This window comes from Aythya ferina (genome assembly GCF_964211825.1).
Source record: "Aythya ferina genome assembly, chromosome: 3".
Lineage (NCBI taxonomy): Eukaryota > Metazoa > Chordata > Aves > Anseriformes > Anatidae > Aythya > Aythya ferina.
The window spans coordinates 98,318,648-98,336,984 of NC_140298.1; the positions used below are offsets into that span (position 1 = coordinate 98,318,648).

Genomic DNA, 18,337 nt, shown 5'->3' on the forward strand with positions numbered 1-18,337 from the left:
ATCTCATTAAATCCCAGGTGATATATTTTTTTTCTTCATAGAAGTAAAGCCAAAGACTATACTTCTCCGTTGCCTAGTATAAGGAAATCAGCCTCCAGAGCTCAGCTACTTGCTCCAAGGTAGGTCCTGAGAATTGCCCCAGCTATTCTCGTATTTCCTTACCAAGGTATGGTAATAAAAACATAGGCAAGCCTGCAAAGAAATTTTTAGGAATTTTGAACTTTGTACTGGTGTTTGAGAATAATACCAGTTGCCATAACAGTCTGGATGGAAGTTGTACCAAGGCCGGTTAGGAGCCTTTGCAGATTTGTAACATTTCTATTTTTCACACTTTAAAGAATTTTTTTTGAATATATGTGCTACCAGGAAAACAGTTTAATAGCAATACAAGTTATAGCTTGTATTTATATCTTATACTAACATGTACAAAACCTTATCTAGCATTCTTTGCATATCCAACACTGATGGAAAAATAAATTTGATTTCAGTTAAGCAACTATAAAAAATACCTAAAATCTTTTAGCACGCTTCTATTTCAAGAAAAAAAATAAATAAAAATCTCTATTGTGCAAATCAAGCATGATTTTTTTTAACCATTTGAGAAAGTTTCTGTCTAAAAATGTACTTTCTTCTCAATAAAATGAACAAGATGACTTTAAAAACATAAATAAGATTAAAACAGTCACTTTATCTCCATAATTTTTGCTGCAGACATATTTCCTATTGCATGCCATGTTGAAGAGGTTTGCAAAAGGTCATGCAAACTGTATGTAATATTTTAGAGACTAAGCATTAAAATACAGAAGAAGAGGTCAAGAAAAAACAGACTATAATCTTAAACACAAAAATAGGAACACACTTTCTGTAGCTTTTTAGAGTTTATGAGGAGAGAATAATGTAACGTCTATTCAAAGCACAAAGTTCACTAATTTCATTAGAAAGATGTGACAATCACCAAACACAGCTATAATCTACCTTGCCAGAATTTAGAGCATCAAGCAAATCCTGACCCAGGATCATACTAGAAAAGTTGTTTACAAGGCAGTGTAGGAAGACTTTTAAAGATTTTCTGTGAAACAAACAAATAAAACAAACAAACCATCAGGCTATTCTGAGCTTGATCTTGAATGTATCTCTAGAAAACTCCACAGGAATTAGAGAGTGAGGATGAATAGGGTTATCTTCCTGGTTCATGTGAGAGAGAAACAGATGAGAGTTGCTGAGTTGTTCTAAAGTGCCATAGCTCAGTTCAGCTCAAAGTTGCCATAATAATGTATAGCAGAGGAAAAACTGCCCCACAATTTTATGCAGGCCCAAAGAAGAAAACTCAGCTAGCTATCTGATGGTCACAGGAGAAACAAGTGCAATAGTCAGAATGAGAGAACATGTCAGTACAAGTACAAGCTGTTCCCCAGGAATATCAATACGGGCTCTGTTCATGCTTGCAGATAAAATGGGCCAGGGACATCAAGCTGGCCTTGAGGCAGGCTGACATAACACAGCTCTTGCTTGCATTGTACCATTGAAATCACGACACTTCTGTCTTCAATTTCTACAAATAAGGTGCCTGCATCAAAACTGTCTTTTGGCACAGATGCCTGGCTTACCTGAATTCTTGAAACACGCTGAGGCACATGCTCAAGGAGTGTGCTAGCACTGTACACATTTGGCCTCATGGCAATGAGAAAACTTGGACCCTGGCCTGCTGTATCTTGCTAATCAGGGGCTATCTATACACTGACTGGTATGGTCCACTCAATGGGTACATGGGATTCAGAACAGACAGGCATAAAAGGGATGACTCAGTCCTACAGGTAGGATAATTATACCTATAAGGAAGAAAGGAAGGTTTGATCCAGGAAAGTAATTAAGAAAAAATAGTTTTTATTACTACTAATTCTTCCTATTGGTGCATTAACAAAGATCCTAGCAATAACCCACAAAATGCTTGATGGCACACCGTGCAAGTCGTGCGTTAGTGGATACCTTAGTTGCCCAAGGAATGTATTTGTTCTGGGGTTTCTTTGAGATGTAGACAGCACAACTGCAACATCAAGAAAAAAATATCAAGGCAAATGGTAGATGAAGAGCTTAAAGAAAATAAAAGCTTTGTTTAATGGGGTTATTCCACGTTGTAAGATAACTGAAAAATAGTATACTTTTTAAGGGGAAAATGTTTCCTAGATTATTCAGTGTGTTAATGAATGTATCTCCATAGTCATAAAAAATTGTTTTCTTCTCATAATATTTATCTATTTTACTTGAATCACATGCTTAATAAATACAGGGAAAATATTGTTTGCTTGGCGTGATTCTGGTCTCTTGCAGGTAGATAATCCTTTGTTTATTTAGCAACTACATAATGTCATAAAATAGCATAGCGGGGAAAGTATAAGTTTCAAATTTCAATTTCTGATATTGAGACAAATATAGCATTTTTTATTGAATAAGAAATGAACAGCTACTGTGTATCTTGCATGGTATAGAAGTGTGTTACAAGAATGTAGGTAATTCTCATCAGGGAAAAAAAACAAATGTTTGGCTCTATTCAGTGAGAATGCCTTGTAAGATAATACAAGATTAGGTTCTGGTTAAAACTCATGAGGGATTGGGCTACACTTTTGAAGGCTTTTTAATATTGATTATTTTGGGGTATTCCTCAACTTGTGACAAAAATGATGTAAAGGGAGGCAGGCAGAGTCTTAATTGCAACATGCAGAATAAACAATGCTTTCTTAGACTGATTTTCTTCCTTTTTTTTTTTTTTTTTTTTTTTTTTTTTTTCTTCTGTATCTACACATGTTTAAACAATTGGCAATGGAGATTTAAATCAAATTTAGGGTTGGTATGTTGGTATCTTCCTGATTATGTTGCAATTGGAAAATTGTTCAGTTAATGATTATGAAAGATATTTCTATGGAGTATTATATTATTTCAGGATTTGCTCTTGGGGATTACTGCCCAATATTATTTTTAAAACAAAGCAAAAACCTGATGCTGGATGAAGTATAAACATTTCTCTGTTAGAATAAGATGTCATAAAACTGTAGCTCAAGTGCTTATATAAAAAAATTGTGAGCTACTGTTCCCATAGTAACAGGCAACATATTTCAGCTAACATAACTGCTTTCTTTTCTAGGGACTTCATTGTCATTGCAGTTTACAAAATACAAAAGTAATTCTTCTAAGACTCTGACATAGTAAACAGGCAAAACATTGGAAACCTGTTGAGGGAGGTATAGTTTTCATTTCGGATGCAGTCTAATAGATTGTTTCTTTCTCACATCACCTGTATTTCATAGCATTCTCTACCATCCTCTACTTATCATGTAGTACTTTAGTTCTCCTTATGGTGCAAGAGATCCAGTGAAAGACACCTGATGCTGTCCTGCCTCTAGGTTATTCTGATTCTTTCTAGAATGAGCAGAAGCTTATTTGCTGGCAGATTCCTTCCTTCTCCCCTTCCTCCTCTCAGTTACCAGAATAAGATTCACTTTAATGCACAGAGTCAGCACAACATATCTGGGGCACCTGTTAAGCCTTGCATTGAGCCTACACACAGTTACTAATTTAATATGCTGCTGACACACTCCTATAGCCGCAGGTCTTTTGCTTCCCCAATAGTTCTGAGAATCTTGCTATTAATCTGAATAAAGTGTTTTGTTTGTTTTTTTCAGTGTTTTTTTTTTTTTTTTTTTTTTTTTTTAAACATCTGTCTCTACAGTTTTCAATTAAATGAATTAAAAGAGACACCAGAACTTATATTTTCATTAAAGGTACCCTGAAATTTCACACTTAAGTGCCTGCAGTCCAAATGGAAGGATTAAGGGGAGCACCATTGATTTCTATCTACTGGAAGTTTAGCATTGCCAGCCTGCATTCCTTTCTTTGCGAAGAATATCTCACACTATTTTCTCAGTAAAGCTGGAAGAATTCCTTCTGGAGGAGAGATCTAATCAATGTCTGCAAGTGAATCACCACATGTCCATGGGTAACTGATGCTTTTGAAAGCAAGCTGTATTGGCCACTGAATTTGATAGACTGTAACGAAGTGCTGGCTCTGTCTCTGAAGTTCTTCTGTTCTGAGCCCCTGACAGGGACCCTCAGGCACCTACCTACCTCTTCACAGATCTTCCTTCCTGAACAAATATATGGAAGATAAAAGCACTAAGTGGTTAACTTCACAGCTGAGAATTATTTATGCATGATATTAGGATGCAGATAATTTATCTGACTTTGAAGGTATTTTCTCATTTTGGTGAGTTGAGCTGTGCACTAAAGACAAAGGCTGACATGTAGAGTTGGAAAAGCATCTGTGGTGCTGGAGTACAATCACCCGTCCTGAGGGTAGGGAACATGAAAATTTGACAGCAGCAATTCAGGGATCAATGTGTGAGACGCAATATATGCCACTCATGAACTTCACCTACAAAAATGCAAAGAGTAACCATGGCAGCTATTATTTTTAATATATTTTTTCCAACTACAACACAGTGCATGCATTTTTTTCCAGACAAAGAGGCTATGACAAAGAGGAATAATCCTCTACATCCACATCCATCCAAACAAATATACAGAACCTGCCTATTATTTCATTCACACCAACTAGAAGTGTATGATACAGCACCTTGATAAAGCTGTGAGTGTCTGATCATTTAAAAAATAAATAATAAAAAATAAGTATTACACCTACCACAGCAATTATTACAATTTTATCCTGCATCTGAACATATACAATAAATAGCATTGGGTTAACTCTACTTAAAATGTGCATTAGTATTTATTGTCCTACAGAACAAATTCTGAAATCCTCTGTCACAGATTTCATCTCAGCAATTTCATGTTCTTGAGCTGCCAGGCATGTTGAGTGTGCCTGTCAAACTACAAAAAAATAGTAAATATCCTTCTTCTGCAAAAATTGATCAAGTGGTAACAACCAGGGCTGTAAAAAAAGCCATCTCCACATTAACTGGCAGTGCTAGGTCTTTCATTAAAATCAAACACTCACATACAAGTCACTGATCTTGACAGATAAGTCTAAAACTACCACATTCAAAATTTCTGGTTATATGAATCACAACTATGTTAAGTAAGAGGTAGGGTAAACTATGGAAAAACTCCAGCCATTATATCTCTGGTCCTTAGGGTCATTACCTGTGCTGAGATCAGAATTAGGAAAGAGTTCTAGAACTATCCAAAACTGAAAAAATGTCAAAAGAAAAATTTAAATTCAACATCACTTTGATTTGGAAATAGTAAGGACAGTGCGTGACATGTTAACTTTGACTAGTGTCAGTTAATAATTTCAGAAGAAGCAGTTTATATAGTGTTGTGATTTATTCTTGTCAAAAATCTTGTAACAGCAATGAAAACCTGACTCATGATCTATGTAATACATTAAACATATGCAGATTTTGTTGGTTTGCATTGACTTGTCTTTAGCATCTATTCTCCTTAGCATAGCCTTAGTGATTCACAGATGACACTATTAATTACAAAAGAAGTACGAAACTATACAATTTAAATAAATGCTATAATGTAATTATAAATTAAAAAAATACATTTTCAGTTAATACTGATTTGGGGAAAATAATATTTAAGAAAGAAATTTAATTAAAAAATTAAAAAAAAAACACTTTTGAACTACAATATAGAATTATTATTTTAAAATTTACCTTCAATTTTAATTTAAGGTAGATTAATTATTGTTAATAATAGTGTATGCAGTCTTAAAAGTTGTTGCATAAAGTTACAGCTAAAATCCATTAAGATGCATTACTTCATCACTTAATTGATCATCGAGGACCATGGTGGTTGTGATTCACATTGTGTCCTGGAAAACAGATACATACTACAGAAAAATATATACTGACATGAACTGCTTATTTTGTAAAATATTCTTGGTATAACCTTCAGCTGCTTCGGGTTGGCCTAAACATAGGACTAAGGAGTAGAATTGGAAAGTATGTAATCACAGTTAATTAGAAACATCGTCACTGCAGTATTTCATACTTGTCTATTTTAAGCAGCTACCACCTGAAAATTTCCAAGCAGTTCAGGAACTGTAAGATAAACTACTTTTAGTTTAACTGTGAAAAAAGCTATGTTTTGAACAGGTTATGAAAATGAGAAAAATAAAGGAAAAGAGTATTAAGTGAGGAGGCAAAGATCACAAGAAGTCAAGCTTTAACTTGTGATTATTAGATTTCTGTCTCAAACTTAAGACAATTCTTTTTATTTCCTGACAGCATTATAGAGAAAATAGCCAATCGTTTTTCTCAGAAATGCAGGATCTACTGCAAAATTAGAACAAGACATTTTTCAATAGTAGCTACAATGGAAAGCTCAATAGCTATGCACAGGACTTCATAGATCTGTCAGAATCTATAAAAACCCCACATTTTGGCAGATTAATGTCAAATTTATGCCTTGAGCCAACATGGTTGTCCTCTTTTCAATTCACAATCTAAATTATCCTCCTTAAGGATTTGCCTATGGCTATAATTCCAATTTAATAACTTTCTTCATATGAGTTCTTGTGCACTATAGAATTAGTTTAAAACATCTGAATATATTTCTTTTAGCAGACTTTAACATTTCATGGGCTTCATTTGACCGGTTTCTCTTAACATTATAAAGTGCTGGGGCTATTTAAGATGTTCTGCAGCATAATAGGTTCACAACAATTTCCAGCAAGCATCACAGGCTAAACAGAGAGCAAGAAGAGTTGAATGACAGATTAGAAAAATCTCTGCATTAATAGACTGTTCAGGATAATGTGACAAGCCCAATATCATAATTACTGTTGCCTTTGTAGCTCTCAAATAATTATGTTTCAGATTTTTTTTCTAAAAAGAAATGTTTAATTAAAAAAGAATCAAGTCATGAATTTATGTATTTGTAAATCAGAGATACATCATGCAGCTCTGCACTAACTGGTAGCCAGAGTCCAAATCTTTTTTTTTTTTTTTTTTTCCTTTCTTCATTTTATTTCCTTTCAATTCTGTTTGGTGGTAATGAATGAAGTATATAATTACTCTGATTCATCCTGTATCTTTAAATGAAGTTTTGCCCCCCAGAGCACTTCAAAACAATAATTAATAAAATATCAAAAAAGAACAAATTAAAAGCACAACTAAAAATTAAACCTTTAACTTGATATCAAACATGATCAAGAATTGTAAAAATCTCATAAAGATGAATGTTATAGAAATGGTTAAGAAATAAAGTCATCTGTACCTGTATACCAATAGCTACTTATACAGTTCTTACTGAAAAAATATAAAACAGGGAAGAACCAAAAAAGGAGTCCAAATAAACCTAAAGCACCTGTATATGTCTCTCTGAAACTCCTCATTTTAAAGGATGTATATATCCTTCCAATTCTGAAATTACCTAATTTTCAAAATAAATAAATAAATAAATATAGTTAGCATCCTGTTCATTTGCCTGTTTACCCATATTTAATATGAAAACTAACAGCTAAAACTGAGGGCACAAAAATCAGTATTTAATCACTGCCATGAAATCTACACAACTGTCAGGTTCCCACATGATTAACTACATGTACTTTGGTCTGTTTTCCTGTCTCTGTTAATGTCTGTTAACCTGTGCTCTGGAGCAGGGACATGACACCATGCTGTGCACATCCCAGCTCAGCTCCCCAGGGCTCACCCCAATTCCAGGGAACATTTGCTTGGTGCCTTCTTGCACCAAGAAGTACCTCTCTGTCACATAAAGAGGCTGGCTCCAGAGGAACCCAGCTGGGAAATTCATCAGCTGTGTTGGACCAGGAGCCTGAAAGACCTTGGAAACAGAAAGAAAAAACTCAAATTTCAATCAGTTTGAAATATATATATTTTTTTATCTTTCCCTCCCCTGTGCAAATTTTTATATCAGACTTTTCTTTTTGGTAGGTTCATCTGGCATGTTCATGCAAGGCTTGTTTGCAGGTTCATCTGGCAGCCTGATATTTTGAGCAGCAGGACTATGCCCTGTTAAATCCTACTCAAGACTCAAGGAAACAGAGGTGTACACACACCTTCTCCTCACTGTTTTCACTTGAGACCAAAAAGTCAAGGGGCAAACACAGAAGTGTAAGAAATTAACAGAACTGAAGAATTATGAAGCCAGTTAAGACCTATACCAGATGAAGTGTAATAGATGAAAGAAAGCTTATTTCTTCTTTGAGAACCTGTTCTAGAATTTTACAAAACAGGAAGCGCAAAGGGAGCTCAACTGTGAATGACTTTTTTGTTTATTTGTTTACTACCTTATCATGCTCCATCTCCCTGTGGCTTGATGGCTTTCATTTTGTTTTATTTTTTTTTAATCAAGATTATGTTCAGCCTAAGCTGAAATATTTTGCTCTTTTTGAACTTGATGCAAATCAAAACTAGTGGCACTAAAGTTCAGTAGAAAGGTTAGGAAAAAAATCATTCAGACAGCCTTCAGTTCAATGAGCAGACAACTCCCTGGACAAAATCAAGAAGACAGCTAGCCAAAAGCATCTCTGAAATAATAATTTCTCCAAATTTGTTCTTTTAAGATGTCACCTCTAATCAAATAAAATTGAACTTTGATATTCTGTTATTGATACTCTTAGACTAAGTTCCATTCAATGTTACTTGTTCTAAAACACCCATTAATATTCTATCCAACTTTAAACATGCTTTGGGCAAAGGCAGAGAAAAAGGATAAACAAGGCAAGGACTCTCTGTGCTTCTGACTGAATGCTACATAAAGTGCAAATAATATGGCTGAACAGACATTTTCAAATAAGCTTTGATTTCGGACACAAAGCCCCAGTACCGGTATAATGAATGAGATGTCCATTTAACTTCTAGACCTAGCAGATCTCTGAATAGGAAAGTGCACAGTTCAGTAGGCAAATAACTAACCTGTGAAATGATGCTCATTATATGGTCAAAGTGTTACTTCTGGAAAACGAGCAGGTCACCAACCAACTACCTTGATCAGATACACCCAGGAATTAGAATGGATATTTTGTGTTCACACTCGATTAGCATTTGAGATCCTCTTTCTCTAAACACTTTCTGCAGGACTGCATGTGCCAAATTCCTACCGTAGCTCAAGCTATTATGTAAAGACCTGAGAGTACTATTTCCATTTGGCTCTGCCAAATGGAAATTTGGTCTACCAACAGCACTGAAGATGACATTATTTTCCTCAGACTATTAAATAACTCTCAGAATCAAAAAATAAATATTTTGAAGTTGAGTTCTAGTGTTACATTGCCCACTATGAAGAACTGTTAGAATAAATAACCAGACATAGTTTTATTCCTGAAGTATTTTATGAAACTTCAGGTCTATTTAGATGGATTGCAACAAATTTGTATTCATTATTAAAACAATGAAAACTAAAGTCTGTGGATTATACTAAAGTTTGGATGCTTTAGTTTGGGATGCTAATAAGTAAAGGAGGAAACACTCCAAATATATTAAAGTGGAATTAAAAGAAACTACAATAGAGAGGTAAAAGGCACATTTTGACTACCTACTGTAGATTCCTAATTCAGCAGACTACCAGTTAATACGTACATGGTTCAGAATATGAATTCACAGGCTCATTCGCAGCTAACCTAAAGCAACCACAAAATTGCTATTAATTTCCCTCTCCAATGTTTTAATGGTACTTTACTAATCTGTTAAGTGAGCTAGTACAAGATACTAGGTGTAGGGATGTGTATGAACTAGGGCATAACTTAGTGTAGCAATAATTATCTCAGTACCTTTACAATTCAGAGGGCCTGAGATCACATCTGAATATGCAAAAAATAACAGACCTGAAACATTTATCCTCTAATATCAGTTAATAGACTGTCTCTGTCTACAAGAGGATTTAGCCATTATTCATCTCATGTAAGGAATTAGGCTATTGTGCAGAAAGGGAATGCAAGATCTGTACTCATACATACTCTGAGTGAGCAGTCCACTCCTAAGGACACTCCCTTGTGAGTCAGGGATGCCTCAGTTTTACCTTTATATTTACCTTATCTGAATTCTACTTATCTGAAGACTTCAATACCAACTACTTATCCTTCAAGTAAGAAACAGAGTCATCCAAACTCTGTCTCTTCCCACTACCCATGAAAAAAATGTCATAAGGAAAGTAAACAATTGCTTTGGACAAGCTGCTGCCACCAAAATGTGTTTTAAAGCAAACAAACAGAAGACTGAGAAAATGTGACAACAAAGGACTTGGGTTAGACACACAGCATGGGAGATTCTGCTCTGGGAGGTAAAGATCAGAGGAAGGGTGTAACGTCATTATAATCTGGACAGCTTTGTGGCACATTTACCATTTGGATAGAAAACCCTGAAAGCCAGATCTCTCATGGTTCTGCCGTGAAGGAATTGATGGGATTAAGAAGGAATGTAATTACCTGAGTAGTTTGGTATGAACACTCAGAAAAAGCCTTTGGTTACAGCAGATTGAAAGCATCATATTTTCTGATTAGCAGGATCATGAAAATTAGAGTAAGAATTCATATTCTTGCATGTTTTGAAGTCTGTCATTTTTTTTCATCCTGCTCCCTAGAGCCATGCTGGCTATTCCTCCTTCCTCTTCAGATTAATGATCACCCAAAGCTGAGTGTCCCCATAGGTATGAGCAGGTTGGAAAAAGCTGCTTTTTTTTTTTTTTTTTTCTTTCACATGTTGCTTATTCATATAAAGAATGCTTATTTCAGTAAACATTCACTTCCACTTCTGATCTTTGCCAACCACATTAAACTGGAGGGAAAACCATTCATTCCTAGTCTATCAGCTACATTTTGGGATTGACACTGTATTGCTTGACAGAGACAGTCACTGCAACCTGAGCTGTAAATTCAGAACTGTACCTAAATGCCTAAAAAGGGGGAGAGAAAAAAGGAGGCATTAAGTACAAAAAATAAATGACTTTGCTTCTATACACAGCATTTTCAAAGTATCTACATGAATAGATCCTCTATGGTTCTCATAGGTTTTGAAAAAAAAATAATAAACCAAAAAACACAAACAAACAAACAAACAAAAAAAAACCCACAAAGCTCTTAGGATAGCTGTCAGAAAACCAGTCTTACAGTGTGAGCCTTGAAGAGTACAACATAACTCAGCAAAACAAAAGTTGAAAGGTGCCTTGATTGCTATATATACAATTTTAGTTGTAGCAGGGGTGTTGAAATTGTGTTTGTACAAAGATATGGAAGATGCAAGGTTTGTAGGTCAGTAACTTCATTAGGCCAGATGGCATAGCCCAAAAAGGTGCACAAGCTTCTGTGCACACAGGTTTTTCAACAGGTCACTCCAAATAATCAATTTTTCATAGACACTTATTCAGAAAACGTATCTGGGAAAGGGAAACTTTTCAGTCTTACTGACAAAGGCATAGCAAAAGGAAGACTGGCAACTGAAATTAGACAAATGCAACCTTTCCACAACAATGCAATTTCCTAGCACTAAGGGTAATTAAATATTGGAATGGCTTACCAGGGGAGCTGGTGGACTCGCCATTGCTTGGAGCTTTAGGACGAGATTAGATATCATTGTAAAAGAGATGCTTTAATCCAGCTTCTGGAAGTTCTCAACATGCCCATAACACTTGCAGCTCTGCATTAAGACAATGACTATAATCAAATCTCGTACTTTAGGGTTTCAGCTGATCAACTGCAAGGGTTATAAAGAATTTATTTTCCCCTTGACATAAAAAAACAAACTTTTTGGTGTGGTTTATATCCTGATCTGTCTCTGAAGTAACAGAGATTGCCCACATCTATGGAAAACACAGGGAGAGCTGATGTAGTGGCCAGTGGTGATAGGGAAAGTATTTTTTCTTAGTCCAAGCAGTCATATCCTAATGTGAGCTCACTTTGTTTGAATTTGAAGCCATCTGGATGCAAACCACCTCTGAACTGGGAACTATGTGATCAGGTCAGTGCAGACCAGGGTTAATCTGTGTGCCCAGCTAAGGGCTTGGCATTTGTTCCCACACAACACTGTGCTAATGCAACTACGTGACTTTTGGAAAAGAGCCGCTTCATGCTTGGCCACTGCAGAGCACTGGCAGAGGGTCAAATGAAAAACTATTGGCTTACCATACCCTTAGAGGTCTTGTTAATAAATCTTATTGGACTGGCTCAAAGGGAGTGCTTTCCCCAAGATGAGATAAATAGAAATCTCAATTGAATTTGTTTTGTGTTTGTTCAGCATGAGATCCAAATCATATGTTAATACTCTAAGATCATCTGGGCATATCTCATCTAATTAACTCCTTGATATTTAAGAAGTGTAAGTAACACCTTGATCTCTTTTGTCTCCTAAAAATTAACACATTTTAGCCTAAATGATTATAATACTTATGCACAGGTATCAGGATGGATTTAGTGGTCTGTGATTTCCATTATAACTAGACACCCAGGCATCCTTTTTGGTGTTTCATTTAGTTATGTCTGAAACTACACAATCTTCACTATTTTAGCAGAATACTGTCATGACTTAATTATTAAAGGCAAGTAAAGCTGAAGACAAGACAGGACATTCTGCTACTATTATAGTTTTGTGTGAAAAGAGTATGTCTCAAGTCTGTCAAACAAAGCAGAAAATGAGAAATGGTTCTTCTAGTGATTTCTGTGAGTTGCACAGTGGCATGTTCACTCTGTGAGTCTCCAAGTGAAGATATATTTAAGTCAAATCTGCATTTCCAGGCTTTTATTCTTCACAGCTACCTACATGTATAGTATTCTTCTGCATCCCTTTGTGACAGAGTTAGATTCAAAGATATTTCTGTCTGTGCAAACCAATGGGCCATTTGATGGAGCTGTGCACAGCTACACCTGCAATATAATGCAGGAATATAATTCTCCTATCCTCTAATTTAGGACATTTTCCATATAGAATAAAGATTTCTCTTTCCCATATTTCTGTAGTATACATATTAGTGTAAGGCTCTGTTGCCAGGATTGGTCATGATCATTATGTTAGAACAGCTGTATTTTGAAGTAAGAATTTGACACACCATGATAGCACTATCTGGTATCATAAAATGCTTATGTAAAAATAAATAAATAAATAAATAACAAAAGCAGACTCAATTTAAAAAAAAGAAAAAGGGGTGGGGGGAGAGATGCACTCATGCTTCTCCTCTCAATGTCTCTCTTGGTGACACATGCATATTTGACAGTAATCATGAAGATCAGATTTATATGTTAAGCAGTACATTATTCCATGAGCATCCTCACTCAAACCAAACCAGACTACTCAGAATAAGAGTCTCCTCAGCTGGGATGAAAATGGCAAAATCTGCACTTACAGAGTTCTGATTTCTCAAACAGACATCATTTGATCTGTTGCTGTATTTGAGTACAAATAGCCCTGGCAGACTGTACTGAGATCTGGTCCACACTGCAAACAAATGTCATGATGAACTTCTAAATTTTTTTTTTTGATCATTTGTTCTACTGAGATTCTTACAGCATACCCAATGCCCATAGTGCAGAGACATTTGGAAAACCTCAGATACAGCTACTGTCCCATTATTTTTGTAGACTACTGTTTTAAAGGGCAACTGAAGGAGGAATATCATATTATGCAGTAGACAAATTAGAAGCTAATTATATAATAAAGACCAATAATTTTGTAATGACAAATACCATCACAAATTTTGTTTTGAAAACTCATTGGAAAAATAAAATTATGCCTTAGTTTTTACAACCTGTTCATGTCAAGGAAATTCAAGAGAGAATTTTGAGTACAGGAAGCATCTGCATGTTTGCAAACCATGGGACTTGCCTTATCAAAAAGAGTGCTCATTTATGTTCTTCCTATCCACAACTTTGACTCAAGAAACACAGAAATTCACATTATCACTGAGCATCAAATTCTCCCTTCTTGTATTTCTGCTGAAAAATTTCCAACTCAAAATTTTTGAATTTTTAAGTCATTATAGGTGCAAGAATCTGAAGTTTTTAATTAACTGAGTGGACAGGTTTTAAAGTTAATTTCCACGCAGCATAAAAAATAAAAAATAAAAAAAAAAGGATGTGTACAGCAGTAGAATTATGAGAATAAACATAACTGCATTATCCTCCTCTGTTCTGATTCTCTACTGAAAAGTATGCTCTTGCTGTTCAGAACCTGTTTCCTATACATTTCTAGTAAAAGAACTTGAAACTGCCTTATAATTCTTGAATTCTTAATGGCTTTGCTTAGCCATTATAAGGTGTTTCTTATTCATTCTTGCAGAATCACATGCCAGTTTGAATAAACTTATAAAATTTTCATTAGAATTTGATATTTTGCATCATTGCTTTTACCCCCTTAATTGGTTTAAGATTAAATATGCTACAGTTAACAGGTTTAACAAGTTAAAGCAGGTTTTCAACTCTAATTTTAAAACTAGTACATGTAATATCTCTCTTCTACATTTATCTGAAATTTAAAAAAAAACAACTATCAACACAATTTTGACATAACAAAATGCTTTAAGAATCACACCAATAAAAATTTAATCCCCCCAAATAAACTGAATAAACTCATTTTAAAACATGACATTAACATAATCTAATCTAACTGTCCACGTTACCTGGAAATGCATGCCCTGTTAGAGAATCCAAATCTGAAATTAAAACAATGAAAAAATAATCTTTAATTTAATATTAAAAAAAACAAATCCACAATCAAATCTGGCACCAAATATCACATTATCAGCATCAAATTTGAATCAAATATATGAAAAACAAAAATAGCACACATCATTAGAATATGGAGTTTTCTCTCTCCATAGTTTAGCACAGATGTAAAATAGGAGGTAGCACTGAAAGTTCTGAACATTATGAGAAGCTAATTTACTTTACTATTATAAGACAGACAATGATTTTTGACAATTTTACACTTTTTTAATGAACCTGCACTTTCAGAAGCTTATATCATGAGTATAAGCACTTGTTCTAAGGTTGTACATATGAGTAATAATTAGAAATCTGCTGAAAGCTCTTTAAATCATACATTTTGAAAGGAAGATTTTCTTTCTTGACTGTAGCAAGTAACAGACCTCATTTTGTCTATCCTACTGCTCATTCTTTCAGAATTTTTCCCCAAACTACCTGTTTTAAAAACATGAATGTAAAAGAAAAAAGAACTGGAGGTATCCCTGCTGACCCCAAAAAGCATAAATTAGAACTTCACTAGTTGACCTCACCTGAAGAGAGAGCAGGTAGGCACACCAGTAACACCAGTACAGCTCCTCCCCAGCTCACACTGGGGCCAGAATTGCAGCTTTGCAGTACACTGCCCCACTTGGGAAAGTGCCTTGTTCTTAACAGAGACATATTTAGTAACTTTGAGGAGTTATACCCAGAGATTCACTTTTAAATCTACAGCCAGAACTAAAAGAGTTGTTAGTTCTCATAAGGTATGGTCACAATATCAGCTAGGATTGATATTTCATAACAAAGGTATAAGACTAATTCTTCGAGACACGCATCCAAAGAAACTTTGTTAGGTGGTGTACTTACATGGAAACCAAGCTCTGGAGCCAGGAGCAGCCCACCAATAACCAATTGGCTTACCAAGACAGGATAAAGTATGTGTGACCTTCAGACTCTGCTCCTTCCCATCTCACAAGTGGGACGGAAGAGGGATGCAGTTGCTGGATTCTCTTGGGAGAGCACAACAGGCAGATCATGTCTTACCAATCTAACCTATACATGAGCTCACTTGACTTTTATAGGAATTGAATGTACTACGTGGAAAAAAGTAACTGGGCAACCTATACTTTTTTTAGAAACTTCTTGTACCATTTTTAAACTGTCATGGTTTGGCTGGAATAGTCAATTTTCTTCATAGCAGTTTCTATGATTCTATGTTTGGGATTTTTGATGAAAATAATTGTTTCAGTTGTTGCAGAGCAGTGCTCACACAGAGCCAAGGACTTTTCTGCTCCTCGTGCTGACCTGCCAGCGCGGAGGCTGGGGGTGCACCATGAGCTGGGAGGGGACACAGCCAGGACAGCTGGCCCAGGATGGCCAAAGGGATGTCCCTGCTGGGGGAAAGAACAGCTGGGGGAAAGAAGAAGGAAAAGGGGGGGGGGGGACGACACACGTTGGGAGAGATGGCGTTTGTCTTCCCACTAAACCTTTCTCTGTGATGAGCCCTGCTTTCCTGGGAATGGCTGACACCTGCCTGCTGATGGGAAACAGCAAATTAATTCCTTGTTTGGCTTTGCTTGTGCGTGTGACTTTGTTTTCCCTAGTAAACTGTCTTTATCTCAACCCATGAGTTCTTGTACTTTTACTTTTCCAATTCTCTCCCTCATCACACCTGGCTCCCTAGGAGAGTGAGTGAGTGGCTGCATGGTACTGAGCTGTCTGCCAGCATGAAACCAGCATATAAACTAAATCATCTTAAAAAAATAAATAAATAAATAAATAAATCTGGTTGGAACAATCAGCAGAATCAAGATTCTTGGTTATTGATTGATTCCATAGAAATCCTAAATTTCTTGTAATACAGTTACTGATTCTGAACATAAGTGAGAAAGTATTTGCTGGTGAATCCTTTGAGGCAGGGGGGAAGTGTGCTTGGCTGTAATAATTTATAAGTGTTCAAATGAGATAAATTTTCTGAGGCCGAGAACATGCTCAACGTTGTAAGTGAACATGGGGGAAAAACAACTCAAAATGTGATAAATATACTTTCCAAAATCCAAGATAGTGAACACAATGAACTATCTAACACTCAAGCATGTGGGGTCACAAACTTTATCATGTCAAACTTTATCCTAACCTAAGCTGAAAGAAGAACAAATCTCAGCACTTTTCCTTCCAGAGACTGAGATAAAATAATGTTGTGGCTTCATAAAAACACAGATTATGCTTAAATGGAGTAAATGGAGCAGTGAGGTGACTGCTCTCTGTAAGCACTGAGACTGGATGTGGCCATCACACAAATCTGAATCATACCAAACAACCCTGTAATACTTAAATTGTCCAAACTGCTGTCACCATGCAGATGCTGTGGCTGCACATTCTGCCATGGCATTAATGTGTTTGAGAACATCTGTTCTGTATCATTTTACTCATGCAAGTGTTCCAATGTAAAATGTGAAAAACCTAGGAAGACAAACATGAAAAAAAAAAAAAAAAGCCTACCTATACCAGTAGAAAAATATCTACCCAGACACTGGGACTTAAAAGAAAAACAAAAACAAGAAAAAGTGGGATTTATTTCTTAAAAGTGAATGAAAATACTGAGACTTGCAGACAAAATCACTACAAAAATGTCATTCTGAAAATAATGTTGATGACTTAATATAAATTATTTAAGCTCTTGTCCCAGCATAAAACAGCACTCCTGTGTAACACTACACATCAAGCTAAATATATTAATTGTAGATGTGTTTGATTTCTTACAAGTTAACCAACACAAGGTGAAAATGAGGTAGTTTTTAACACAAGCACGTGTCCTATGTGAACTGTTAAATAAAATCAGACCTAATTCACTAGCTGAAACCAAGTTTATGGGATATTGAACTCAAAAATCATGGTCCACATAGCCCATTTCCATCACTGCATTTCACTAAGAGTGATATGAGCTGACAAAGCATAGGCAGGCTATGTAAAGTTTCCCATAGAAAGACAAATACAGTGTGCAACATTTCCCTGCTAGACTTCAGTGCATGCAGTTACTGCAGTTACAATGGAATCAAACCTTTGCTGTGACTGAAACAATTGGGGCATTCAGTCTCTGCCATAAGATTTCTTCTACTCTTCTATACTCAAAGAACGGGAGAAAAAACAACATTTCCTGTAATTGTTCTGAAGGCTTTGCAATTTCTTGAACTGATTTTCAATTAAGTCTGGTCAGGTGGAATGCAATTTTCCTCTATTCCATTTATCTAATGAATTGCCCTGATTTTGCATCATCCAATTTTATTTTCATACATAAGACTTTCTAAGCAAAGAGCAGGAATATGAGATGGAAACGGAGAACATGTAAATGAAACACATTTCCATCCCCTTTATAGGGAAAAATAGCCACCATGTCCACAGTAGCAATTAGCAATGAATTGCATTCATGCAATCCATACCTGATTAGTACTATAAATCATATATATAAGTGGAAAGAACAGTCATTTAAAGACAAAGCTGACTTCTAGTTATATTATATAGTATGGTTTTTAAAAAGGGAAAGAGGATGTACTTCTCAGCAGGCTGTATCTTTGGTATGCCACAGTGATTTCATTAGCTCAGGGCAACAGACATTGGAGATGGTACAAGCTTTTCATGCCAATAAGCTAATTGTTTTTTCTTAGCGCTGATTAGCAAAGATGAAGT

At 35.6% G+C, this 18,337-nt stretch overlaps 1 protein-coding gene across 21 annotated transcripts in view; it reads right to left on the reverse strand.

Annotated features, from left to right (window-relative positions):
• Positions 1 to 18,337, reverse strand: part of DLGAP2 (DLG associated protein 2) — a 478,278-nt gene that overhangs the window by 154,269 nt on the left and 305,672 nt on the right. For 10 of the 21 annotated variants that reach the window (XM_084516000.1, XM_084515999.1, XM_084515996.1 and 7 more), the window contains one exon: positions 14,587 to 14,619. The exons of 7 other annotated variants lie outside the window; for them this stretch is intronic. In XM_084516000.1, the coding sequence (XP_084372126.1) occupies positions 14,587 to 14,619 (33 nt within the window). Of the gene's footprint in view, positions 1 to 11,495; positions 11,616 to 14,586; positions 14,620 to 18,337 lie in introns of all 21 variants that reach the window. 4 more of the 21 variants (XM_084515985.1, XM_084515982.1, XM_084515984.1 and 1 more) reach the window with 1 other exon arrangement.